Genomic DNA, 27958 nt, shown 5'->3' with positions numbered 1-27958 from the left:
TGACAGGAAGATTATTGACTGAGAGTCAGAAATTTTTAAGCAAGTGGAAACCAGGTGGATTAACAAATGAGGTTTGTTTTGACATTCTGTCTTCCTGTAACTTGAATGCTTACTGTGTGTTCTGATTGGTTTGGGGTTTTTTGGTTGTTTCTTTTTTCTTAATAGATGCTGAAGGTGTAAATGGAAGAGAGGAATCTGTGAACCTTAATGATGCTGATGAAGGATTTTCATCAGGAGCTTCCCTCAGCAGCCAGCCAGTTGGGACCAAACCTCTATCATCTGTGTCCCAGAAAGGCAGCTTAAGGAAAACAGCAAGTGGGCGTTGTGTTAAGGATAAAGACACCTCCTCTGCAGCAAAATCCAGTGAGAGCCCTCGAGATTCAGTAGCTCGGAAGCAGTACATGCACCAATCCACTGACCTTGGTGCAGATATAATTGAGATGACACCTACAAAGAAACACCTCAGCCTGCCTGCTGGGCAGGTGGTGCCAAAAGCCAACAGTCTGAGCCTGATCAGGACCGCCAGTGCTTCCTCCAGTAAATCATTTGACTATGTGAATGGCAGTCAAGCAGGCTCCAGTGTTGGAGCTGGTACAGAGGGTGTTACCAATCTAGCAGCTGGCAACACCAATCGGTTTTCAACTATCAGCCTACAGGAGGACCGACTAGGCCAAGCTGGGGAAGGTAAAGATCTCCTTCCCCCAGGAGCTCCCCTAACCAAGCAGTCTCGATCTCCAAGTTTCAATATGCAGCTGATATCCCAGGTGTAACTTTGACTCCCTTCCTTAGGACTCCCTCTTTCCCCTTAATCCCCAGGCAAGTTCATCCTTAGGCAAAACATGAACCATCATCCTGCAGTGTGAAAATACTGTCGTGATCTCGTTTGATTTGGTTTAGCTATCATACCGTATTACTGAAACAGCAATAATTCTTCCCTCACCTTCATCCTCCCACCCACCTTGTAAACATGGTTGTGAAGCAGTATATAATGTACTGTATGCCTTTTTCCATGCCTTCCTTTCTCCTTGGGTGATGTGCAATCCATCGTAGGCTGATCAGTCCCATTTCAACACTGTGAGACTGGAGACACCGGCGGAAATGGTGAATGTGATCCCTATGAGATGATGCTTTGGCTTTGTTAAGAAATAGAAACGGGTTTGTTATCTCGTTCTACAGTACTGCAAAGACTACTGGATTATGACTTTTCTTTCTCAGAACCAGGAGTGCCTCAGAGATTCTAGTGTGACTTTGGACCTCTCTGAGTCTGTGCAATCATTTCTGGGGAGGGGATTGTCATTGCTGCTCCTGGCTGCCTACAGCACTTTTTTCATTACAATGAGGGTAGTTTTTTCTTGCCTGCCCCCAGTCTCTAATCCCAGAAGCTTTTGACGTTCAGCAACTGAGACATGCATATTAACAAGTTGTTTTCCCTCAGAGAGAGGATTCTAAGTAGATAATGTAGGTTACAATGCACTTCTAATGGCGTTGTAGCCATATGTAATGTTACGTCTTCCCCTCCAGGACACAGGGTCATTCTGCATATAGAGTAAAATTGAGACAACACCATGCTGTTAAAGCAGTTTGGTTTGTAAGTGGGAGGGAAACACTACTTTCCCAGGAATTAATGGCTAGCTCTGCTCCATGTTGTTGTTGTTGTTGTGTTGTTGTTGTTGTTCTTGAGAGGTGCTGATCACTGAATTGAATTGAAAGGTGTGTTTGGGTAAAGAGTATTTCTCAGGCTGCTTTCTATGGTATCATGGCTGTTGGACACCCTTGCCCCTCTCAGCTGCTTTCTCAGTGTCCCTGAATTCAGTCATGGAGTCATTTGAAGAATCCTGCAGTCCAGACAGACCATACTCTTAAGGGGCTGTCTCAGGGATAGAGAAAATAGTTTGCTAGAAACACTGAAGCTTCAATGTGAAATGCTTTTCTAGAAAAAACCATTTGTGCAAAGGGGTACTGACAGTCCTTCTTTCCCAGACGGATCACACTTCATTGCCTTGGTATATAAAATACATTGAGGTTTTTTTAACTCTTATTTTAGTGGATCGGCCCTAATCTAGAAAATTCAGAACTCATGCCATTGAGCCAAGACTTGAGTGTATATGACTGGTGTATGGGCACTGGCTGGTACTTACATTAGAGAACACTGCTTAGAAGCACATTTCTGGTCACACATGAGAATGTTCGTGATCCCCCCCCCCCCCCGATTGCTAAAGAGAAAAGGGGAAAGTTCATCCTCAGTGCTTAAGTAGTGTATAGTATCCTGGAAGTTTACAAATTGTAAACCCACAGGAAAGAGTTAATGATCTTTATGTGGGCACTTTTGTTTCACTGTCACTGTGAAGGATAAACATAAGCAGTTATAAATAGCAGGCTGTCTTTGAATGATAGTCTTTAAGAAATTCAGGACAGTGACATGGTGTTGCATTGCTGGTAGTTGCTTTTGATTTTTTTTTTTTTTTTGCTTTTGACTATTTCAAATAGAACATTTTTTCAAATTTACATTTAAATTCATTTAAATATTTGAAGGTTTTTTTGCAGTTTGATGAGTCACTTTGGTAGTCTAGTCTTCATATCTTATATTCATGAAGTGAATTAAATGGCATCTGGACTGATGCAGAAATGCAGTTAAAGAGTAAATGGAATCATCAGAAAGAAAGAAAACCTTACAGTTTCTAAACTGAAGTTAATCTTTAAGGATCACCAGTCACACACAGATGGAACTAAGGCAAAGTTGAGATTAAGCTATGAGGCATTTTCTGTAAAAATGTCAAAAGCTGTATATGGTTAAATTCTTCATTTTATAAAGTTTTGCTAGTGGAGACAATTGGTAAGTCATGGCTGAAAGTACAAAATTCATGTTTTTCCTTTCCTATCACAATTTCCTTTCCTATCACAAAGGAAATTCTATTAAAGAGCCATCACTGTAAATTGAAAAGGACCAAATAATTTGCTGAAGTCTTTGGGAAAGAAAAGGTCGTGACTGTCAGCTAATTTTTTAAGGATTACTTATTTTAATATTTTAAAAAGTAGGGTTATTTATTAGCAAGGTTCTCTATATATTTGCCATAATAAGCATTCCTCCAGAAGTTTTAGGACACTTAAATTGGCATCAGGCCAAATGTTACAACCCCTCCCTGTCCTCCCTGCCCCCCCCCCTTTTTTTTTTTTTTTTTAATTCTTATGCATGGGGTCCCACACTATCATACTATTTCAGGAAAGTGAGACAGCTCAGTGACTTCAGGTAGGGAAGTCAAATGTACATGCATAAATTCGAATTGGTTAAAACTTCTACTTTTTAAGACATTTTTACAGTTCTCATTTTGATGATGTGCCTTCTGTTATTGTTTCATCCATTGTATTTTGGTCTGTTCTTACGTATGTATACCTACCCCATGTAAGGCTTTTAAAAAGTTCAAATTTATGCCTGGAAAAAAAGTTATTTTTTGCTATGTGGTGATGTGGTACATCTATAACTTCTCAAAATTATCCTTTTAGTGCAATGTTTCAGTTGCGGGAGCTTGTTTTGTTGTTTTTCAGAAAAGTACTGTTCAACATCTATCTTAGAAAATGAGTCACCACTAATATCTACAAACCAGCTGTAATAACAGGCTTTGCCAGTGCTGCATGTCATGCTTATCATTAATGCTTCTAGATGGGTCTCAAACTATAGCAAGGTGTGTTAAGATTGTAGCAAAACTTTATACACTGAAGTTCAGTACGCTTCGAAGTACTGTGGCAGAAATAGAAGTGTCTGAGATACGGGTTGAGGGAATAATCTGCTGGCTTTCTGATTATACATGCTAAGTACTAAACAAATATACTTAAATTTTCTGACACCTGTGACAAATATTTAGACTTAATTCTCTTTATCCTGAATGCACTCTGCTGTGTCTTGTCTTAGAACATTTGGTACTTAACATGAGGCACTAGAATTTAGATTTCTTCAGTATTTCAGTGCAACTGCAGCATTATAAAAGAAGGTCAAAAAGCAGAACACTACGATTTTTCCCTGTGTATGTGCACATGCATGCACATACATGTAATTCTTAGGTGGGGAAGTGTGGGTGCTTTATTTCCATGTATATATACATTTAAGTAGGGATAAATGAATTATTCCTTGATAAAATTTTACCGCATCACAATATGCTGCCATTTTGCAACTCATTTTTGTTGGGCTTTATAGAAAATATAAAATGTTGGGATTGCTAACTCCAGCTTGATTATCCTTTTCAGGGGTTTATTGTGAGCAGCTTTTTGGTTGAATGATGAGCCATTTTTTCATCCTGCTGGCAGTGGAGTGATGAAGTAAAAATACCTTTTAAAATGAATTTTGCAAGGTGACAGTTTAAATTGCTGTATTATCCTTTTAGTTTTCATTTGGAGACTTTGTGTGTCACTGTCCATTTTAAATGCAGATTTATTTGAACACCCTTTCTGATGTGAATTTGGAAAAGTTTTTTAACAGCATACTTCATTCTGTAATGCTGAACATCATGTTGCAGCCAGTAAGCATTAGATCTAGTATTTGTAGTTTGCAAGTGTGTTGGTCTTCAATACAACATTTCCAATATACTCCTGCTAGCTTTATCGTAATTAAAATGATCTGTTGTAACATCAAAATAGCGAGAAAAAAATTGTTTTCTGACAAAGTATTTATTTGCACTACTTATGAATACTGGAGTTTACTGGGACAGGGTTTTTTCTCACCATGTGAGGTTTACTTGTGTGTGGGTAGGTACATACGTTTGTCACGTGTTGACAATCAATTGCCTCAACTGTGTGTATACTGTATGTAAATATGAACATATTTTTCAAGACTAAGGGGGAAACCTGCATCTTAATGGTGGTAAAGCTACTCTGTAGTAAGGTGACCCCAACTCAAACCCCTTTTTGCTCCAGATACTATGTGGTTTGTTTTACTTCTTTAATGAAGATTATTAGTGTTCTTGGAAAATTTTAGCTCCAGGGAAATTTTCCTCAATATTTAATGTATAACATGTTCAGAGAACTATATTTTGAAAAATTAATTTTGGAATAGATAATTCTATGCTATGGCTGTGTTTTAACCTAAGAGTTTAAACTTGTCCTATTTTATCATGAACCAATGGCTATCTCTTTTAAGTGTTCAGCATTTTAACTTTGGTCACAAACCAGAAATTTTTGTTTAACTTGGCTTACAAATTTAAATTAATTTGAAGACTAAGTGAGAACCAAGAATAACTTTTGGAGTGAAATCATAAAAATCAAGCAGTACAGACTAGGTACTGTACTCGTAATCCTGGAGGAGGTGTGGAAAATACAATGGAACATGTTTGAGTGAAATGTATGTACTGCACACAAAACAAAAAGATGTTTCTGATGTTAGTAAATCTAATAATATCATCCTTAAATTCTGCAATTCTCTCATTGCCAAAGATACTGCTACCTTGGCTTTAATGTTATATTAAACATGCCATTAGCTAGGTCTCATTTGTAACAACCATTTACATCATAGGAATAGTTTGCATCAGAAGAGTAAACATGCCCCCTTTTTTTATTTATTTAAGTTTCTTGTTTAGGGTAATTGCAGGACTAAAGTTGCAAAATATCACTCTGTTCCAAGCATGGTAACCGAAGAAGCCAGATCTTCTGCACTTGCATTGCATTCTTGGTTTATATCAAATTGTTCAATATTTCATATTTTCTTCAGTATTTTAAATGCTGTCTGTTTCTAGCATATGGGCCTTAATCTCTCTTGATTATTTTTTAGTTTGTTTTCCCACGGGCACACCCACTCAGATAAATCTTGCTGTGGAAGGCTTTTCTGTAGGTGATTCAAGGTAACAGATCGTGACATGGGTGTGGTGTTAGTGAATATATGTATCAGTCTCTCAAAATTTGCATGTCATGACCAGCTGAAAAGCAAAAATACTCACTTGCCTCTTACAGAGTGGTGGAAGATGGAGACTTGTGAGCAACTTGGTTTGTCAGTAATTCCTGAAAACAAGCAGTAAGTGGATTTTATGAGACTGATACGTATGAGGATTTCCACATAGTCACTATGAAATTTTATTTAAAATAAAACAAATCTTGGAACAAGATTTCAAAATATAACAGCTAGCCATTTCAGATAAACTTGCCTAGTAAGTTTGGCAAGTGTCGAGGCCTGTGACATTAAAAGTTCAGAAGCAAGCTGTGTAAGTCTAAGGGTACCTTACAGCTTCCAGAAATGGATTTAGTAAAAAACTGTCCCATGTTATTTGCCTGTATTAGAGATTTAATGAAAAAAAAAAAAAAATCACAATTTTTGCTTCTATTCTTTTATTTTTCTCTAGGCCACCACCCTCCCCTGATTTTTTTTTCTTTTTTTTTTTTTTACTGTGTTCATCAGATTTTACCAAAGGTAGTGTCTGAGGGGCCAAATGAATTTAAAATGGGTCCATAAATTATCCTTCCTATCATAAACGATTACTAAGCTATTCCTATGAGGAGCTGTTGATGGGAACAGATGTATAGTAAAAAGTTGCCCTACATTTTAGGCTGTGCATGATGAGCAAAGTGATGAGGTCAAGTTTTATTAACCGATTACTTGATTGTGAGCTCCCAGTGTTTTACAGTCCATAAGATGTAAGCAAGTTAGAGTGGAGTATCTTTGCATTATGATAGAACTCTTTAAAGCAATTTAAATTTTGACTCTTGAAAAGATGGTTAATCACTCATTAAAAAGTGGTATGGAATTCACACAGGGTTTTGGTTTTTTGAGGGTAAAATGGTCAGGGGAGATTTCTGTCTAGGAGTATCTCTAAGTAAAGTGACTCTGTGGTGCTTTGTCATGGAAACTTCCTTAAAAATTGGTAGTGGATCCTGTGTGTTTGAGTCCTCATCCTCCCCAGAACTGATCACAAAACAGAAAAATAGTGTGAATGAAGCAGCCTTTTTACCTTTTGTTCTAAAATAAGGAGGACTTGGGAGTGACAGAAATACTGGCTATTGACACTGTTCTTTCTGTTCAGGTGATTATTATTGTTGTGCTAGACTTTCATATTATTAGTTTATGAAAAATGCAAGTAGTAAAAACTTTGTGGCTTCAAGTATACAGTAGATGTGAGTTAACAGTCGCTCAGGATAAACCAACTTGTCGAAGTATTAATAGATTCCTAGTACTGGGGTGTGTCTTGTGTGTTTTTGTGTGCCAGTGTTCAATGATTACTTTGAAACAAGACTTCTGTTTTCTTGCAGATAGTGAATACTTTTTGGATGGATATTACTGGCTGGTTATTTATGGAAAAATATCATATGACTAAATAAAATTGAGTAATTTAACATATTTTCCATATCGAAGATTCCAGGAAAAAGCTAATAATTTTTAATAATTAAATCAGATACTCTTAATACATTGTAGATTTACTATGGTAGCTTTTATTTGCTATAAAAAAACCCCAACAACTAAATTGAGGTACCCCATGCTGCATTTTTAAAATTTGTAATTCCTGTACTTTACAATGAATCTTTTGATCTGTTTTTGTCCTTGTAGGAATACAGGATATGCCGTCAGTTTTACTAGCAAAGAAACATTCTGCAAGTGTTAAAAGATTATTTTCTTACTTTTTTCTGTCATACCAGGTTTGTTTCTCTGAACAAAGGTTTCTGAGGATTTTTACTACTTTAGCATTATGTAATCTTATCTCTGTCATAGAAGGAGCATAAGCAGCAAGTAGCCCACTTCTTGTGGACAAACAGGCTAGGTGAAAGGACATGGATTAGTGGTGTGAGCCCCTCTTCACCAGGACAGCCTTGCGTGCTGGTATGAACCCCAGACGTTCAAGATTTGGTACTGGTGAAGGACTAAACCAAACGGGTTTTTAATAACCGCAACCTCTGCTGTACGATGTCCTTTAACCTGGGACCAGGGAAAATCTTCATTCTTAGACCTGAAGATGGCACGTATTGAAGATCATGTTATTGGTGCATGTAAGCCATTATCTTAACTGTCTTACTGAGCTGGTTAATGCTGTTGACTGTTGTTGAAATGTGAAATGTAGTTACTATTGACTTTGTAAATACCTGCCAGAGATGAAATATAATTATTTTAAATCATTGTAAATAGAGATGTATAAAACTCAACACAATCTGCAATGCAGAAAAAAGTATATATATATATAAATATATAAAGATGTTAAATAAATATTGTGCTGTTTCTGAACAGAAGTGAATACTTCGTGAATTGCCCTTTTTTTTTTTTTTTTTTTTTAGCTTTGATTTACATTGACGGGGGGTGTAATGCAGGGCACAGCTGCAGGGTGTCGTAGCTCGGACACTCACGAACACGTGGGGGGGGACACCGACGGAAGGCGGGAAGCAGCTGCCGGAGACTGCCTGTGGGCTGACTTCGCCTCGTGGCCGCTGTCGTCCGAGTGTTCGTTCCTGTGAAGAAGCGCCGGCAGCGCGGGGCCGGGGCGGGGCGGGCCGTGAGGAGAGCTCTGCCCCGGGAGGAGGGCGGGGCGGCCGCGGGCGGTGCCCGCGCGGGGCTCACGGCGGCTTCGCGTCGCTACGGCAACCCCACGCGCCCGCCGGGCGGGTGCGCGCTTGGCTGGCAGCGGAAGTCCCGGCTTCTCGCCGCTCCCGCCGGCGGGAGGCGGGGCAGAAAAGAGGGTCGCGGATTGGTCGGGGCACAGGTCGGTCAAGGCGCGGCGGCGGCGTTCGGTGCCCGCCCCGCTCCGCTCCACCTCAGGGAGTCGCCCGTTGTCTGGCACGTGAGCCCGCTTCCGCGTCCTGCTGCCGCCGCCGCGGGGGGCGGCCGGGAGCCGGCGGCGGCGCGGGAAGGGGGCAGGAGCCCGAGGCCCGGGCCCTCCGGCGGGCGGCGCGGTGAGGCGGGGGGGCGGTCCCGACGGTTGCTGCCGCGTGCCGCCGCGCGCGCGTTGCGGCAGCGCTCCCTGGCGGCGGGGCCGGGCGGGGCCCACGTGACTGACGTGGGGGTGCTTGCAGGGTGCCCGCCATGAGCCAGCCGGAGGGGAAGGGCGGCGCCGCCCTGGAGGTGAAGTTCGTGCCCGACGAGGAGGTCCTGAAGCACATCACTGACGACGCAGGTACAGCCGGCCCGGGGCAGCGCCCAGCCCGGCGCCGCCCGCCGCTCCCAGGGCGCTGGGAGACGGTTCCGGGCAGCCGCGGCGCCCCCCGGGAAGGGAGCCCTTCTCCAACGCCCGGGGCCGCTGAGCGCCTCGGCCGGGCGGCAGGCAGGACGAGGCCTTCGACGTCATTCTCCGCCGGCTGCTTCTTCCGCGATCTATTTCTGTCTGCGCCCCGGCACGTGGAAAGGGGCAGCTGCGGCACCGTGGCAGGTGCCCTCAGCTGAAGGTGGTGTGGATACTAGTTTCCCGAACAGCACCGTGTGTGTAGCGGCCTCGGGAAGGGGGCACAAGTAGCCTGGCTAACTTCCCAACCCCTGACGTGGTTAAACACATAATAATCAAATAGAATGAGGCTCGAGGTGGGTGATACGGGAGTCTTTTGGTGCAGCTTTGATCACTTTTAAGGTTTGGAATCTCAGGAGAGGTGTAACGCTTGCCTGTACAAGGCACAGAGCACCCTGATCTGACTTCGCTGTTGGTTCTGCCTTGAGCAGCAGGTCAGACAGACGGTCTCCAGAGGTTTCTCTGCCTAAATTCCCCCATGAGTGTACTGACAGCCTATAGGCTGGGTCTTTCCCACTTGCCTCCCTTTGCTAGGGAAGGTAGGGGATGCCAAATACCATCCCCTTTGCATGCAATTCGATACTTTTGTGTGTGAGTCACTGTCATTTCTCCCAAACTGTGGAAGCTGGTGTGTGCTGAAATGGAGATCTAGTCCTTCTGGAGTGCAGGGACCAGCTTTTGTGGTAAAGGAGGGACTAATGTCTGTAGGGGCAGCTGACCACCTGGGCGCAGACCAGCTATTCTTTTAGCAGGACATCTTTTCAGTATTGCATTTTTTTAGTGATTTGTACAACAGTAGCTCGGTCTCTAAATGGGGCAGCTGCATACTGCTGCAATAGAAATAATGAAATAGCAGGAGACTGAAGCTTTTATTACAATCCTAGGTATTAAAGTACGGAAGGACAAGACTCAGCTGACAGTCAGTGTGAAGAGATTTGTGAAGAAGCTTGAGAATATTTCAGATGATGAAGCTCAGGAGATCCTGGAGGAGAAGAACTATGTTGCTGCTCTTGGAATATGTGCTCAAGGTATTAGGAGGGGAAAACCTAACACAGTTGTGACTCCAGGAGATTCTTGCAGTGTCAAGGTTGTACAATATTGATGAAATTGCTTTTGAGGGCTGACCAGCTCTGGCTGTGCTTGTGGTAACGAGTAGAGGAGAGGATAATGATTCTAGGATTTTGTGATTATGTTTATTTTGTAACACCTGCAATATAGAGTCCTTTGAGCCAAATAGTAAAATGTTGTATTCCGTCTTCCTTGGGCTGGAAACATACCAGTGCTTTTTAAATAGCTACAAGTAACGTTTCTTTTCATAGATCCAGTGGGAAATGGCTCAAGTGTAAGTGGTGGTGAAGTTTACTCATTCCAGACTCCCAAACGCTCCAGCAAAATGGCAGAGCTGGGTATGTTTTCCTCTTCCTTCTTTCATTCTTGCTGTGGATATGGTCTTTTTTTGAGTACTCTGTTAATGTGATTTGTCACTTCTGTTTATTCAAAAGATATATTTGCAGTATTTCAGTAGCTTTTATCTGGCTCTTAATCAGGCTTCCTCAGAAGCAAAAGCACAAGGCTAGGACAAAACAAAGGCATGGTGGGGATAAGAAATACAGATAATAAACACACACGTAAGAAAAAGTAGAAGTTTCTTAATGCTGCAAGAAAGTCTGCATGTAAGTGCCAGAGGATGGGGGAGGTTTTATTTGTGTAACTTAGAAGGATATGAGAATAACTCATTATGTAGCAAAGAGTCAAAAAAAAGGCAGTATTAGCTTTGCATATCAGGGGGTTTCTCCTGCTCAAAGTGTCTGAGTGTACTTGCGTGTTGGCTTTGTGTGGCAATGTTTTTGGTAGCAGGGCAGGGTTACGGGGTGGCTTCTGTGAGAAGCTGCTGGAAGCTTCACCTGTGTCTGACAGAGCCAATACCAACTGGCTCTAAGACGGACCCGCTGCCAGCCAAGGCTGAGTCAATCAGTGATAGTGGTAGCGCCTCTGTGATAACATAGTTAAGAAGGAAAAAAAGTTGCTGGGACGGACAGAAACAGCAGCCAGAGGAGTGAGAACATGTAAGAGAAACAACCCTGCAGACACCAAGGTCAGTGAAGAAGGAGGAGGAGATGTTCCAGGCGCCGGAGCAGAGATTCCCCTGCAGCTTGTGGTGAAGACCATGGTGAGGCAGGTTGCCCTCCCGCAGCCCATGGAAGTCCACGGTGGAGCAGATATCCACCTGCAGCCCGTGGAGGACCCCACGCTGGAGCAGGTGGGTGCCTGAAGGAGGCTGTGACCCCGTGGGAAGCTCGTGCTGGAGCAGGCTCCTGGCAGGACCTGTGGCCCTATGGAGAGAGGAGCCCACGGAGCAGGTTTTCTGGCAGGACTTGTGACCCTGTTGGGGACCCACACTGGAGCAGTGTGCTCCTGAAGGACTGCACGCCATGAAAGGGACTCATGCTGGAGCAGTTCATGAAGAACTGCAGCCCATGAGAAGGACCCACGTTGGAGAAGTTCGTGGAGGACTGTCTCCTGTGGGAGGGACCCCACGCTGGAGCAGGGGAAGAGTATGATGAGTCCTGCCCCTGAGGAGGAAGGATCGGCAGAGATAACGTGTGATGAACTGACCATAAACCCCAGTCCCATCCCCCTGCACTGCTGGGGGGTAGGTAGAGAATCCGGGAATGAAGTTGTGCCCAGGAAGAAGGGAGGGGTGGAGGGAAGGTGTTCTGAGATTTGGGTTTATTTCTCATTATCCTAATCTGATTTGATGGGTTATAAATTGAGTTAATTTTCCCCAAGTTGAGTCTGTTTTGCCCATGACAGTAATTGGTGAGTGATCTCTCCTGTCCTTATCTTGACCCATGAGCCCCTTGTTATATTTTCTCTCCCGTGTCCAGCTGAGGAGGGGGGGAGTGATAGAACAGCTTTGGTGGACACCTGGCGTTCAGCCAGGGTCAACCCGCCACAACTTGCTAGGCTAACTGTGGACTTAGGAGAAACAAGCAGAAAGTGGCAGTTCTGGAGAGGTTGGGCTGTTCTGGTTCAAATAAGGTGCTTGAGCACTGCTGCCACTATGTTTCTTCTCACTTGAAGAGACTTTGTGTGCCCAGCACCATCTGAACTTCATTAGTGTTTAGCTGTCACAGCTACTGATGTATCCTACAAAGGATGGATCCAAGGGAGAGGGGTCATCCTTCTGTATCACTGTACAGAAACTGGTTTCTGTACATCTTTATTTCTCCTCTGGGCTTCTGCTGTATCTTTGGAAGTTGTGCATTTGTTACACCTGCTGCAGCAGGGTAGGTTTCACTGGTGCTCCCTCCTGGAGCCATGACTCAGTTTGAAAACTGAGGCAAGTCATACAATGGAAGGCTGGTTTTCTTGAGAGACTGTTAGCAGGATATGAGGGCCTTCCATATTCAGATCAGTGATTCAACTTCAGCTTGTGCTGATTAGTAGTAGAAAGAGGTAAATAAAATACAAGAACTCACCTCCTGGGGAACTGATGTGTTTGTTATACCTGATGCTCTACTATGTCCAGCTGAGCAATTTTAAAGGACTAAGTGAGCATGACCAAATTGCTCTGATTTGAAGACATCATCTGCCAGGGAGCAAAGCGTGCTCTGCCATTCCATCAGCTATACTTGTAAAATAAATTAACTGAGGACTTCAGTCTTTGAACATCTTTGTTAAGGGTTACATTCACTATTAGGCTTAGAAAAAAATTTAAAGTATCTGGTGCACTTCCTGAAATAGCTAGGAAACTAATACTTAGAGAGTATTTCAAGTATATGGCTCCATGGCTGACTAGCCAGAGCTGGGAGTTTTGTCCCTGACGTGAAACTTCTTCCCTTTCCCCTATTTCCTACAGCCTCTGAATTAGCCCAGACACCAGGACAGAGTGTTGCACCTGATCACTCTGAGTGCCCTGAGAAGACAGCCAAAACCCCTCAAAGCAACAGTAAGTCCTGTGATGCTTTGGGGAACTGAAGCTAAGTTAATGGGGGTTATGTTTCTATTTGTGTGGTGGATTGGATGCTTGAGTGCCAGCTTCTGTCATGCTTGAGTATTCTAGTCAGCTTAACATTGAAGACTGAACTGCTTGGTATGCATGGCCTCTGGTTCACCTGGGTGTCAGATCTTCTATTCTGCTCTGCTGGTGTAGAGAAAACAGGAACTTCTCTCTCATCTGTTGCTGTGACAATGATTTCCTCTGTTCAACAGAAATGCTTGCACTTGAGAGAGTTATGAACTGGGCTGATGTGTTGAGCACCAAATGGGTAGGATTGTGTGGGTGTTCATGTGTAAATTCACACTTTATTATATAATATTCAAGCACCCAATGCTGTAGGGAGAAATACAGATGGGAGAAGTCAGTGCAGGTCAACATTGGCAAGAGCATGTTACTTTGTGCTCAGAAATGGAGTCTGATGTGCTCAGGAAGAGGACATTAGCTCATTTTTCAGCCTCTTCCCTCCTGCTGATGGCCTCCCAAAGCTGTGACCAGAATTAAAAGCTGCCTTCTGTGGTAGTAACATTGACTGTCTCTGTTCTCTCCTTGCCTACCTGTGAGGAACTAGAGGCTTCCCTCATAGGATTAACCACCCAGCGAGCTGATATTCTGGTACAGTGTACCTTTGAACAGTGAATGACTGTTTTTCTAATGGACCATCTTGTGACTCTGTTGAAAATATGCAGTACTCTGAATAATGCTGTTTCTTGCTTTGCAGAACGTTCAAGTTCAAACAAAGCGCAGCAGAGGGTGAGTGATGACTCTACCTTGCTTGCGGTTTTTTTGTTTGGTTGCTTTTTTTCACTTTTAAAACTTGAACTGGCCAATTACTACAGTTCTGGAAAGAAAGGAGCTTGAAAAGCCTCATCCACAGTACAGATGTCTCTCCTAATCCAACTGGGCAGGAGTAACTCAAGTGAGAACCATAGCTACTGTTAATCAGGACTATGGGATTTAGAGTCAGTAGGCAAATAGTGCGTGTGACAGCTTAATTAGCATGGGTGGAGACTATTTCCTTACATCACACAAATGAGGATGTTAGACAGTCCCTTCATATGCAGTGAAACTCATAGCTTTCCAGTTTCTCATCAAAGGAAGAAACAGCCTTAATTGTAAGGAGTGCTGTTAGAACAGGAATTCAAGAACTGTGGTACTGTTCAGTTCCTTACTTTAGCATTGGTTTATAAAAAATAAATTGTGATAATGGGGTGGATGTAAGTTGATGTTGTCTTTTCTGATGCTACAGAGAGATACAGTCCAGAACTGCCAGTTGTGGTGATTATAAAGAAAGTGCTGTGAAACAGTTGGCTTTCTAAAATGGTATAGCATCATACTAGAAATGTGTGCACAGCTTTTCTGGTATAAGGTTCCAGGATGAGATATACCTGCAAGAGATGCTGTTTTGGGATGCCATGTTCACTCCTTGATGATTTCACATCCACTTTGACAGGATTAACAAAAGTGTTTTCTAAGTATTGCAGACTTGATCTGGTATCTGAGTCAGGCTTGTGCTTTACACATATGTAAGAAAGACATGCCACTACAACTTGATGAGCCCAGGCAACCTGGGTTCCCTTTGCTGTACTTGTTCTGGGCTTAGTATTCTGAGTGGTCTTCTGCCATTCTGGTAGTTGTTTTTGTAGTGGACTTCCAAATGACTTTGAGTAGACAGTGTGATGCGAAAGATGACTGCTCTGAGGAGCTGACGCGTTTCCAGTTTGTCATTGCTTTAGCTTAACTCTTCCTGAGGGGCCAAGATTGGCATCTTGGTTGGAGATTTCATGGTTTTCTGCCCTCCATCTTGGGACATTAGTTGAAAGAATTAAACCCCTTCTGGAACCTGATCCTGCCCCCCTCTAGCTCTGAATGGCAAAACAAGAACTCTCCATACTTATTGCCTCTGCTTTCCCAGTTTCTTGTGGGCTGAAATAGCTTGGAAATGTGACCTGATTCTACTCTTTGCTTGGCAGAGGGCTGTTTTGAGGAGGTATATGTTTCTTCTTCTAATGCATGTTTTTTCTTTGCTGTTACAGAGTAAAAACAAAGAATTTGTGTCTACCACACCTTACAGACTCAGAAAGAGGCTAGCAGGTAAAGATCAACCTTTGCAGTCAGCTTCCACACTCAGTGAGGCACTGTGTTCAGAGGAGAGGATTTCTCCTGGTAGCCTTCTGCCTGTAGTAGCAGTCTGACTGAAGCAATCTGATTCATCCTGCAGAGAGTGTAGAACTGTCCGTAAGGAAGTCTTTGTAGACCTTTTCCCTACAACAGATTGCTACTTAGGTAAGGGGTGGAAGGGTTAGAAGCACCAAGCTGCTGAACTTCAGTGACATGATCAAAAGAGACAGAACTCTTAGTAATCTAGTTGATGCTGACACTTAAGTGTGGCACAATTGCTTGAATCAAGTCATAAAACTTTTTGATGAAGGCTGGGACATTCATGGTAAAGTATTTCCAATAACTGGTTGGCTATATGTGCTCAGAATGAATGCAGAGGAGAGTTTAGTGCATGGTGTTTCATGTTTTATTTCTTCTTTTGTGTTGAGAGACCAAGACTGAACCAGATTCTGTCTGTGCTCTTCAATCAACATTGCTAACAGAGGTCTTTACAAAACTTTTTTTGCAGAGTGTGACCCAGAAGATACTCAGCTTGCATTATTGGCATTTGGGAAAACTGACATACAGATGCTAATAGAAATAGGGAATTCCATTGTCCATTTTAAGTCACTTCTTGGTAGGATTATGTTTCTTAGTGTCAAGGAGCAAGCTTTACTAAACAATAATTTGTGAGCCTAGAACAGGGAAAGAAATGGCTATGTGTGTTTGCAGTCCTCTTAAGCATTGATTTTACTTTTCTGTGAAATATATTTAGAAATCATATGCTTGAAAAACATCTAAAGAATGTATGTGAGAGAGCGAGATGGTGCAAAATGTGTTCTGTGTAAGAAGTCATTGCTAGCTTTTAACCTTAAATTTATGCTTTAGCTCCAGATCCCTATGTAGAAAGTGAGAGTGAATATTCTGCTTCCTGCTCAGAGGAGGAGGATGAGGAAGTCCAGAAAGAAGTCAGCACTGTTTTATCAGGTCAAAAGACCCCACCAAAAACTAATGCTGCATCTACGCCTCTTCCCAGTAACACCCTAGCCAAAAAAGTGAAGGAGGACAAGATGGTGAGTGCAGAAAATACAGCCCTGAGCTAGCAAGCATGAAGGGATGTTTAGTGACAGTAAGCTGTCAGTGACCACACCTAACTATGGGGAAGAACTGCTAGACTCATTTCAGATCAAACCAGCTGGGTTGGCTTTTGCTGTACTTCTGAGCAATCCCTGTTGGACAGGCATCATGTGAACCTGTGGGATAATCCAGTCTGTGTCCTCAGCAGCTCCAGAAGGAGAAGTTCTAAGACATCCATGAAGCAGGATACCTTGTACTGAGAAAGAATGAAGAAGAAATTGACTCCTATAGCACCAAAAGAAGCACACATTACTTTCTGGCTTGGTGTTAGCTTCACTGTCTGATTTCTTTCCAGCACCAGGGATCCCCACACCCCCTTAGAATTATTGCTGTGTTCTGCTCTCTCAGAATCTCTTTTCTGTCTTCAGGAAAATACCATCTGACTAGGTTAGCTTTGGCAGAATGCTACTATAGAAGTAATTTTTGCAAATATCTTCTGGCTTTGTGTTCATCCTTGCTCTGTGTCTCATATTTGCCATCTTCAGACCTGTTTTTGTGTGCAAAGGAAGAGGGGTAACTTGATAGCAGGAGGAGTGTGGCTGATCTTGCTGTCCCTTTTTAGAGCAACCTGGTGGAGGAATACTTTGAAGCTCACAGTAGTTCCAAAGTGCTCACTTCAGACCGAACGCTGCAGAAGTTGCAGAAAAGAAGATTGAATCAGGTACACTTGTGTGATTCACTATGAACTCTTGGAGCTTTTGACTTCTTTGATGAAGACTTCCCCCATCAAAATTTCCTGATGTTGCTATTTTCACTTTATTTCTGCTGATTACATTCTTGATGGTAACGCTGATTTAGGTAGCATTTTAAGCATTATGTCTCCCACTGCTGCTGCTGTTTGAACCCGAGACAGCAGGGAAAATGCAGGGAGAAGCTGCAGTAACCAGAACAGGTTAAAGTTTGCTTTTTGGGGGAGGACAACAGGGAGAAGCAGAGTTGTAGAGGCCTGCCTTAAAAATTATCACCAAAACAGCATTTTTGTCAATGAAATGTGTAGGGTAATTACAAGCTGTCTTGACTATTTATGGGTAGAGGAAATGGAGAGAGCCCTTTTTGTATGAGTATTTCTGGGTCAAGCCACATGCAGGACTGGGTCAGCTCTAAGTGTTGTCACCTAGTGTGTGAAATGCACTTTGTCCCCTTCCAGTTCCAAGGAGACAGGAATGGTCTAATTGTGGTGACTGAATTATTGTATTTTTTCCATATGCCACTATTTCAAGACAGTTCAAAGCAAGCAGTTGCACCCTACAGAGACAGGTGCACAAGGACAGGTGCCAGGGAAGCATGTAAAATAGTTGGAGCTCTTCTGTCTATGACTGCTTTTTGCACCCATCTGTGTTTTGAAAGATGTCATATATGCAGACTGCCTGACGCCTGCTGTTGTCTGGAATTGCTACCCAGAGAAACATCTGGATTCTTAACAAGTTCTTTCATAACAGGTCTGGAAGGAAATCAAGGCTTTCAATATTAAATCTACTGCTGGCTCCAAAGAAATTGAAGACTTAGCAGTTCTGTCTCTCAATGCTGTATGTTCGTCTGATACATTGCAGCTGTCTTTGTGTTCTTTCCAGAGTAAACTGTCTTCTACTGCAAGGGAGTGGAAAGCAAAGCTGTTAAAATTGAAGAGAAAGGGAGGCCAGTGTAAATTTGATGCCATTTTTCATGCTACTGTGCTGTTTAAACATCAGCGTCCCAGCATATCTTTAAAGCTGAATTAATACTTTGATTCTTGATGCTTTTGAAATAATATTTTTTCTACATTTAGCTGTCAGCTGCAAATAATTTCCTTTCTGCTGTATTTCTCTTTTAAGATTATGTTTGTGAGCATTCTCTTGTAGTGACAAACACCTGAACCATTGCTAAGCATGTCAGTTGGAGCCCTTGCTCCTGTGTGCAGGGTTGTGATGTTGGTATCTTCCTGGTACAGTGCTTGGTGCTGTGTAAGCTCTGAGTGTGTCCATTATTTCAGTAGTGGTTTTCCCATACTCAGCAGGAAGAGATAAAACACAGTGTGATATTGGTTTTAGTCCTAGTCTGGCCATTTCTCTTAATAAGGTTACTTAATCTCTGCTTTGTTTCTCCAGTAGCAAAACTGTGCTTAGAGGGGTCTCCATGGTAAAAAAAACCAGAAATTGAGTGCACCATCAGTGAAAACTATTCTGCTCCCTAGCTAAAGACCATGCTTCAGGGGTATTTGGAAGGACTCCAGATATATGTCTTGGTTTTTCTCAGCTTTGAATGACTGTTGTTTTATCTCTTTGTCAACACAGCAAACACTGCATGACCTTTTAAAAAAAGCTCCCCTTGCCTATGCTGCTGAAATTAAAGAGCTAAACCAGCAACACGAATCCCTGTTTTCCAGGTGGATGCTGCAATTACAGTAAGTATCCAATGAGAGTCACTGGAGAAGCCTAGTAAACAGGCACTGCCGGTAAACTTACCCTCACGTCAACAACATTCTGTGGATGACTTAAGGAGCGACTTTTTTTTCTTTGATTGCTTAAATTTAAAATTAGGTGACATTAATACAATGTTTACTGTAGACCAAATCATATCTGACTGACCCCTTGAACTGAATGCCTGAAGCGAAATGAGGTTGCATTCTGCCTGGCTAGTTTGTTTGTGCTTCTGTAAACCAAGCTAGAGGGCATTCACAAACAGGGAACATGAATAATGAGGAAACAGGGAACATAAATGATGAGAAAAGTGTCCTTTTTGAACAATCAGTTTTGCTTACAGCTGCGTAGTTGGTAGTGGGTAGTCCACCAGCAATTTCTTCAGTATGTGGCTGTCCCCAGTGGTGTAGCAATTAACTTTGAATGCCTATGGTACCTAATGATCTAGGCATGAAGAAACCTTAATGCTGTTGTAAACATTAGCAGTATAAATTTTATCTGGGTTTGTGCGTATCTTCATGGGAAGGAGAAAAGAGTAAGCATCCAGGAAAGCAAATGGGGAACTATAGAGAGCTGTGAGATTCTGAAATGCCTTAGAGAAGGCAGGCCACCAGCTCTGAAGTTGAGTGCTGAGGCAGGAGCAGATGTTGGTGAGGACAAAGCCTCTTGGAAGCTTTGCAAGGGAGTGGATTATAAAGAAATCTGTGGTCCGTGGGGAGTGAGAGTTGCAAGAGGAGGAGTTCTGTGTGACTTAGTGATCTGGGCAGATGGTTAGAGATATGTGTGGCAGGGTAGAAGGAACAAATCCATAGATGTTACTGAAGTCAATGACAGTTGAACACCTTACCTTTGCCCAATACTGTTTGAGTGACCCGATACTCTTCTTTCTGGTCAAGATGATGCTTTTCCTGCTTCTCAAAAATAAACAAAGCTTTGTGATTCCCTACCATGTTCTCTTTATGCTTTCCTGCCTCTTTCTCTGTGGAACAATTAGGATAAGAAAGAGATATGAGAATAGTTTATTTTTGCTTTGAAATTGTGCCTGTGGATCAGAGTAGAAAACCACTATGAAGGCTTGCTTTTTTTCTTGTAATTGCTGTGACCCGGGGTAAACATTTAATATAATGACTGATGAGGGAGTAAATGTGAATGCTGATTACTCTTTGTTATCTGAAGATCTAGTCTTGTGTTCTTGGACAATACCACTTTCTTCCATAGATGTTTTGCTAAATTTTTGGGCCTCCAGGCTGCTAAAATGCTTCTTTTACTAGGATGCATGTGCCACTTTTCAGATTCCTTGCGGCTAACCTTATTTGTCAGCTGTGAGCTAAAGGTAAGCCTGGAGTTGAAACATGAAATTTTTAGAGCCAAGATTGCTATGGATCATTTTCTTAATGAATGTATGAACCTAAAAATAGACTTTTACTTTTTTGATTCAGTGTATTTGCTCACTTTTCTGCAGCTTGGGTTTCAATATTGTGCTTTATGGTCTGGGCTCAAAGCGTGATTTGTTAGAGAAGTTTCGTACGTCTGTGCTCAAGGATTCTGTTCACCTTGTGGTTAATGGATACTTCCCCAGCATCACTGTGAGATCTGTAAGTGTGGGAAAAGCTTACGGGATTATCTAGTCATCCTGTGTTACAGGTACCTCTAAAGTCTTTCAGTATGAAATGTTAAGGAAACCTGCTGCATCCTGTAGCAGCAGATTCCTGAATGAAGAGCAGTTCCTATCTCTCTTTTAAGAGTTTAAAGAAATTAGCCTGCGCATTTCCCAAGGAATTGCAGTAATGCCCATCACTAATACTCATCAGTCTAAAGACTTATTTTATATCACTGTTTTAAAAAGGGGTAGAAATTTTTGGTTTATGTTGACTGTTTTGGGGATCTGATGGTAAAAATCAGATTACCTCCCTCAAGACAGTCAAGGGCTCAGTTTCAGATTTTCTGCACTAGGTCCTTCAGTGCCAGAGCCCTTCAGAAGGGACTGCTATTCTCTTTTTCAGATTCTCAATTCCATCACAGAGGAGGTACTGAATCATATAGGAACCTTCCGCAGCCCACTTGACCAACTTGAATTCATCATTAAAAGGTTTAAAGAAGGTAAAATGACTAACTTTATACATAAAAACATTAGAGTCCACTTACTGTTAGGAGAGCCTGGACATTTTCTTTCCTCAGAGTTTTCATATGTGCAGTTATAGTTTCTTAGTGTATGGTAGCTAATATACTTTCTTGCTTGTAATTTATGCCACATATATGAAAACATATGCACCAGGAATACAGGTGTACGTGATCCCAAGCTGTTACCTCAGTCAGTGGTTCACACACTAAGTTCTTTAGAAAGGGAAGGAGGAAAGCATGAGCGTTCTAAGAAGACAGAGGCTCCTCAACCCTTTGGCAAACTGAAATGCTCATCTCTCTTGCACTTAGCCCAGTGCCTTTGTGCTTTATTTACATGCTGTTTCTGTAGCCATGCACTTCCTGTTTGAAGATAGGGTAGGTAAATGCCAGCTACATGAGGGAAGATGGTTCTTAGTGGCTGCTTGAGGACCTGATATAAACCTCACTGAAATCAACAGAACAAAGAACTCGCAAAAAATTTGGAATGACAGTTGCTGACAGGTATCAAGTCCTTTGAGCTCCTCTGGAAAACCATGGCCTGAGGGTCTTTCCATAAATTTCAGTATAGGCTGGATTAAGGCTTAAATGTACATGGTTTAGTGGAATGGTAATTTAAATTTAATATATACAAATACTGACATTAAGATGAAATAAAGGACAGCAGTGTCAAACAAGCAGGTTAGAATTGGGTTCAAAAGCAAAAGTAAACAGGTATTGCCACATGGAATGCTTGCTGAATTATTTTTGAATGTCTGTTTTACTGCTTGTGTATACATGCACAAATTGCCATGGAATCTTAATTGTGCATGGCGTTGATGTTTTAAGTGTTTACATTCTGTTTTCCATCATTACCTTATGAGTATTTCTGGTGGGACTAAATGAAAAAGACTGATTAACAGCAGTACCCACCTGAATCTACATAAATCAGTCTTGTGTGGTACACCATAGCTGATGTGACTGGGAGTCTGAGGAACATTTGGTTTCCATTGTCAGCCAAATGTATATTCATTTGCACAAAAACTGGCTACTGTTCCAGAATTGTTTCTGTACTCAGGAAATAACTGTTCCCAGGATAGGTACAGCAGCACAAGCTAGCTGGAAATTTTAACATCTACCATTTGCATTATCCAAGCTAAGTCTTTGTAATTTCTTTGAGGACTTGGTGGGAAGGATTTCCAATGAAGTTAGTATGCTTTGGATCCAACCCTGAATAGAAAATGCATTTTCATTGTGTGAGGAGGAGCTTAAGGATCCTAGTCATGTAATTCAAAAGCAGCTGAACAAACTGTGCTTGGACTTCCATCCTAAAATATATTTGAATGGTCTTGAATCGCAGGACTAAAAGTCATAGCTAAAAGGGCAATTCCTGGTAAAGCCATGAGCAAGTGGGAAGTACATTATAAGAGAAAAGCTTAAACTGCAAAAAGAACTGTAGCTGTGATGAGAACTGTGATACAGTGAATTGAGAAAAAGCCTTCTAGGTGCTCAGAAACACAAAGTGTGGCATAGAGATCAAAGTAAGCTGTACAAGAAAAATTATTTCATATTGGAGTGATGAATATGGAGCCTGATGGAATGGACTTGTCCTAGGCAGCACTGGGAATGGGAAACCACTTTGTGTGCAGTTTCTTTGATTGGTTCTCTGCTGTTTTTTCTGACCTTGCAGATTCATCTTTACAGCTCTATGTCCTCATTCATAACCTGGACAGCCAGATGTTGAGAGGAGAAAGAAGTCAGCGGATCCTTGCACAGTTATCCTCTCTGCCTAGCATTTACCTCATTGCCTCTATCGATCACATCAATGCTCCTCTCAGTGAGTCCCCTTGGGCCTGATGTAGCAAAGAAAGAAGAATCTGTGTTCTACTGTGGGGCTGTTGAGCATGTTTCATAAGATCACGTATTACTGTTGATGTGCAAAATAGGTCTGGTGATGTATGTATGGTGGTAGCAGCTAGAAGCCCCAGTTGGGACTGTGGCTGTGTTGAACCAAAACTGTATAAAGATACTGAAAACTACCAGTCATTGATCATAATATACAAATAGACTTCAGGCTTCTGGCACCCTTTGATTTAGGGAGTTACTGAAATGGAGATTGGATGTTATGTATGTCATTGCATCTAAACAATTCTGTTTATCAGCCAGAAATTCTTTGCACACTGCTGACTCTGGAAGGATTTACAGTATATCTGTGGAGCTGGTATGAAAAAGGGATGTGTGCAAATGTTTTGTTGCAGAGAATTTGTCTTGTTTGAACTGCAAGTATCTGGGTGCATGTACTGTGAATTTCAGAAGCAGACATTGTTTCCTCAAATCCTACAGTAGAACTAAGTACTTTTTAATATTGCTTATTTAACACCTTAGAAAAGCTAAATCTCCCAATTCTGTCTGCTCTTTCTTTTCTCTCTATCTAGTGTGGGATCAGGCAAAGCTAAGCCTCTACAACTGGCTTTGGTATGAAACAACCACATTTAGTCCTTACGTGGAAGAAACGTCTTATGAGAACTCGTTTTTAGTACAACAATCTGGATCTTTGGCTTTGAGCTCCCTAACACATGTCCTGCGCAGTCTCACTCTCAATGCCAGGTAAGACACTGTTATACTTCACAGTAGCACTTGCTGAGGATCCAGTCCTTACTAATGTTACTCTGGTCTACACCTAGCAGGAGGCAATCCCTGTTTTCTGACAACAATGTTCAAGATGAAGATGGTAGGACCTGGGTTCCAATTGATTGGTTACTTTAAATGAACAGTGTTTGGATAGCAAGCCTTGTCCAGTGACAAGATTCATGCACAAAGTCCTGGTCATGAGGGAAAAATCAGTTAACATTTTCTAATGGTGGGGATATGGGGGGTTTGGTTTGTTTTTTGGTTTTTTTTCCTTTTGAGTTTCCCCTCTCCTCCTTTCATTTAGGGGGATATTCAGACTGCTTGCTCAGTACCAGCTGGAGAACAAGGACAACCCATCTTATCCAGGTATGTACCCACCTTTTCTCATCTGTTTGGGGTGTTGCCATTTCGAGCTCCGTCACAGCGGCACTGGCTTTTGGTATGCAGGTGACATCACCAGCAACAGAAGCGCTGTAACCATTGGCTCAGTGAGGCTCAGTGGCACAGACTGTCTTCCTAGTGGTACTGTGTCTGACTCTGACAGGAAATCAATAGACTAGCTGGTTCTGAAGGACCTCCTCTTACTGTCGTCTACTTTGATGTTTAGACATGACTGAGACCATTCATGTGGAGTTAAAAAATTAAAGGAAGAATATGAATTTGCATAACTAGCACTTAAAGGACCAGGGAAAGACAGGAGATTCTGTTCCCATGCTGCTCCTAAGTGACTTCTGATGTGTCCCTGCTTTCTAGGATACATGTTGAATGTTCCTTCACTGTCTAACAGGTGCTGCAGGGGATATGAATAACATGTTAATGGTAAAGAAAGTTGGAAGTAAGATGGAGGAGCTGGAAATTAAGAGAGAGTAACCGTGTTGAGAAGTGCATTTAAAGTGCTATTAAAATCCCAGTAGGCAAACAGGGTGACTGGAACGTTAATTCAGCTGTTTTCTGTTAATTACTGAAATATTAGCTTGGCTGTGTACTTGAAAGAAGTGATGTTAATGTAGCCACTGTGGTCTAAGCCAAAGATCTGTAGGTGGAAATAATATGTTGTTAGACCTGGAAAAATCTGACAATCTTTTACCACTTCAATTTCTTGTTCTCGACTTTTTCTATCTCCAGGGCTGTCTTTCCAAGACTTTTACCAGCAGTGTCGGGAGGCTTTCCTTGTGAACAGTGACCTGACACTCAGGGCACAGCTGACAGAATTCAGGGACCACAAACTCATCCGGACCAAGCGGGTGAGTTGGGGAAAGAAGATAATTCTGTTTATCCGCCACCTTAAACAAAAAAAATGCTTACTTGCTACTAAGTATCCCTAAGACACCACTCTGCAGCTCACAGTAAGGCTGTGTTGTTTGAAGCACCTAGGAACTAGCAAAGGGCTGAAATTCTGTAATTGCAGCTCTTTCCATGCCTCCAATTTGTCAGCACCCTTTACATGGATAGGGGGCTGTAAAAATGCAGTGTGGTTTGGTTACTCAGCAACCTACAGGTCTCTTCTTCCTGAAGACCTTGAGAAGTAACGGACTCTGGAGCCTGCCAGTCTGCTTCCAATAGTTACCTGTATTTGTACCAGGGAAGAATGCAGGCTGGTCCTAATAATGAGGCAGTATAGCAGTACTAGATATGGGAACGCGGTGTTGAGGAGTTGTGTAGTGTCAGACTAGCATAGCCCACCAGAAGAGTTCTCATTTACTGACTTTTCTCAGTATTTCTGCATTTCCAGTGTTGCTGTAGTTAAACATTCTGGTTTTTAGCAACATAGTCCTTCTGAATACTGGCCAGCTTGCATCCAGACTGCAAATAAATGTTAGCATTGCAGTGCTCTCTAGTAGCTTGCATTGCACTGTGCATTGGTGTTAACAGGATGTATATGCATGTCTGTTCTCAGGGAGCTGATGGTGTGGAATACTTATTAATTCCTGTAGATGACAGTACCTTGACCGACTTCTTAGAGAAAGAGGATGAAGATGTGTAACGTCTCTTTGTTCTCAAAGCGTCTGCGGCAATTGCTCTCAAGGGCTGCTGGGGAGGGGCCTATACTCAGATCTCTCTCCCTCCAACCCCAAGGCTGCTGGACTACTTACTGAAATGTAATAATTGCAAGGAACGATGCTCGTTGTTCAACTACTTCAGGTAGTTTGGAATGATGACTTCTGTAAGCAAGGCATCTCTTGCTCTGTAGTTAGATTTGTCTGCTTTGTCTCTTAGCTCAGATAATGCCTTCTTCATATCTATGCAGCCAACCTTACAGCCAGAAGAACAAACTCGGTAAGATTGTGCCTTCTGCTCTCTACCTCACCAGACATGAGGGTTTGATTGGAGCAGTTTACTTGAAAAGTGCAAATCACTAGATGGTCAGAACTTTAGTTTGTACTAGTGGTGCACCTTTTCTCAACTGAGTGCTTTCCAGTACTCCTTTACCAGTTAGACAAGACTACCTTCCAGTGTATGAAGAAGCCAAGATTTATAAAGCTAAGAGACCTGCCTTGACTGCATGAGGAAAGGAGGATACTAGTGGGTTTGGGACACTGTGGGTAACTTATTAAATTCTGGCAATAGAACTGAAGGACTTGCCTCAAATCCAAATCCTTTTGTAAGTAGGTAGATTGAGATAGATAATCAAAACTGTGATGGACTCAAGTCATTGCCTGTGGTGAGGGTGAGAGGATCCAGCATCTTTCATACATTTTCCAAGCTGCAATCCAGGAATATGAAGAGGCTGTGAATTTTTTTTATTTTTTAAAAACTTGATTGTATGTATATATTTTTTACATCAGGAGCGTCCACTGATCCTGGAGGAGGCCTTAAATGCCACTTATAAGCTCTCCTTTTTTTTTAAGCCCTTAGAGGTTGGGAGACTGCTAAAGTTTGACAGCTTTTCTTCACTTTTTTCTCAGGTATGTGGGAGTAAGCCCTATAGTTCATCAACTGTAGTCTGCCAGCCAGACTTCAGGGACTCTGTATGTCTAATATTTGGTAGCTGTGTTACAGCTTAATGTTGTAATAGTGCAAATCAATCAAATAAAGTACTTCATTAATTTTCATTAGCTTGTCTTGTCTTCCACCAACTTTTTATGTTATAGAAAGATAAGATATCCTTCTGGCAGTTGTGTGAAAGTCTCGTTTTGATTATTATGTGGAATATCTGTGCAAATCCTCATGCAATGTGCAGAAGATTTCAAACTACTACGTAAAAATATTTTCTATTGTTTCTTATAAGGTATCAGCATTAAAAATAGTTTGCCTGCCTTTAAATACCAGTATATAGCTTTTGAAGAGAACCAAAACATCACATGGAATAGTATTGTTACCTGGTCTACCCCTCACTGACAGAAGCAACAGACAGACATTTAGAGCCTGACTTCTGTTTGTATTGAAAACATGGGGTATCTACTTATCCCACTGACAATCTCATTCTTCAAATATAGGACCTAATTAGCTTTGCTGGAGAGTCTAATGGGGAAAAGTGGTACATGCCAGCAGTACCCTCCAGCTTCCTCCCCCAGAACATTTTCCCACTAACATTCTCTTTCAGTGGTACATGCTTCTGCATTTTACAGGCTACAATTCCAAGACTTTGCAAAATGCATCAGATCCTGCCTATCACTACTTAGGCTACAGTCAGAATCACTAAAACTGGGATCAGGGCATTGTGTCTTACCCAAGTTCTTTAAGTCAGGTGTAGCATTCAAGAACAAGAACTCTGCCACTTGAAGAGATGTGTTCTTGGAAAAACTTGGGAAGTATTGTAGCTAAGCAGTAACCACATCCTATTTTGCAGTCCTTTAACTCTGTCCACAGTTACTATGAAATTCAAGATTTAATTTATATTCTGAGTACATATGGAAGACACCATCTAATGTGTTTACAGATAGTGATACCATAGTGCATTTTCAGTGCAATTACATCTAGTTTTCTAGATGTGAAATTTACTTCAATGAAGTACTATAATTATCCTGAGTTCAGAGTTATCCACTGTTTTGGTAGACTACCAGATGTCCATACAGGCCAAGAGGAGGACTGCAGGAGATAACACACATCTGCTAAGAGAAGGTTAAGTTTGAATCAGTCTTTTGGCTGCTGCTCATTCTGTAATGCAAGCATGCAAGCTAAAGAAAATTACTGTGAATTAATTCCTGTGGGTTTTGTGTTAAAAGTATTTTATCCTGATTTCATGCTGTTTCTGGACAATTACCTCATCTATGGATTAATTTTCTGTCTCTTGAATTCTGTGTATGTACTAAGGTAGTAGCATTTTAATGTCTTCTGTAGCAATATAGAACTGTTGGATTTGTAGGGATCACTTCTACAGTCCTGTCCTTTACTTTTGGGAAAGAAGAAATTTCTTCCCACTTCCTGTTCCCCAGCTTACTGAGAGGTCTTCATGGTATTCGTAAGAATTATGGCCTTTA

The 27958-nt window shown here is 41.9% G+C and overlaps 2 protein-coding genes across 14 annotated transcripts in view; both read left to right on the top strand.

Annotated features, from left to right (window-relative positions):
* The window catches only part of HYCC2 (hyccin PI4KA lipid kinase complex subunit 2), a 59833-nt gene extending 51612 nt beyond the window's left edge, over positions 1–8221 (top strand). For 11 of the 12 annotated variants that reach the window (XM_075028100.1, XM_075028109.1, XM_075028104.1 and 8 more), the window contains one exon: positions 166–8221. In XM_075028100.1, the coding sequence (XP_074884201.1) occupies positions 166–770 (605 nt within the window). In that variant the 3' untranslated portion in view covers positions 771–8221. The remainder of the gene's footprint in view (positions 1–165) is intronic. The other variant, XM_075028110.1, reaches the window with a different exon arrangement.
* Positions 8222–8699: 478 nt separating this feature from the next.
* Positions 8700–27958, top strand: part of ORC2 (origin recognition complex subunit 2) — a 21719-nt gene continuing 2460 nt past the window's right edge. The window contains exons 1-17 of one of the 2 annotated variants that reach the window (XR_012650429.1): positions 8700–8850; positions 8971–9071; positions 10061–10204; positions 10496–10582; positions 13039–13128; positions 13898–13929; positions 15213–15270; positions 16165–16349; positions 16976–17074; positions 18684–18793; positions 20272–20404; positions 20813–20909; positions 22597–22743; positions 23342–23513; positions 23842–23903; positions 24663–24781; positions 25435–26443. Coding sequence is in view for 1 of the 2 variants with exons in the window: in XM_075028112.1 (XP_074884213.1) it covers positions 8981–9071; positions 10061–10204; positions 10496–10582; positions 13039–13128; positions 13898–13929; positions 15213–15270; positions 16165–16349; positions 16976–17074; positions 18684–18793; positions 20272–20404; positions 20813–20909; positions 22597–22743; positions 23342–23513; positions 23842–23903; positions 24663–24781; positions 25435–25521 (1713 nt within the window). In the remaining variant the exon portion in view is untranslated. Of the gene's footprint in view, positions 8851–8970; positions 9072–10060; positions 10205–10495; positions 10583–13038; positions 13129–13897; positions 13930–15212; positions 15271–16164; positions 16350–16975; positions 17075–18683; positions 18794–20271; positions 20405–20812; positions 20910–22596; positions 22744–23341; positions 23514–23841; positions 23904–24662; positions 24782–25434; positions 26591–27958 lie in introns of those variants that run through there. The other variant, XM_075028112.1, reaches the window with a different exon arrangement.

The sequence above is a fragment of the Buteo buteo genome, chromosome 5 (assembly GCF_964188355.1).
Source record: "Buteo buteo chromosome 5, bButBut1.hap1.1, whole genome shotgun sequence".
Taxonomy (NCBI): Eukaryota; Metazoa; Chordata; class Aves; order Accipitriformes; family Accipitridae; genus Buteo; species Buteo buteo.
This window is presented reverse-complemented; position numbering and strand designations above follow the sequence as displayed.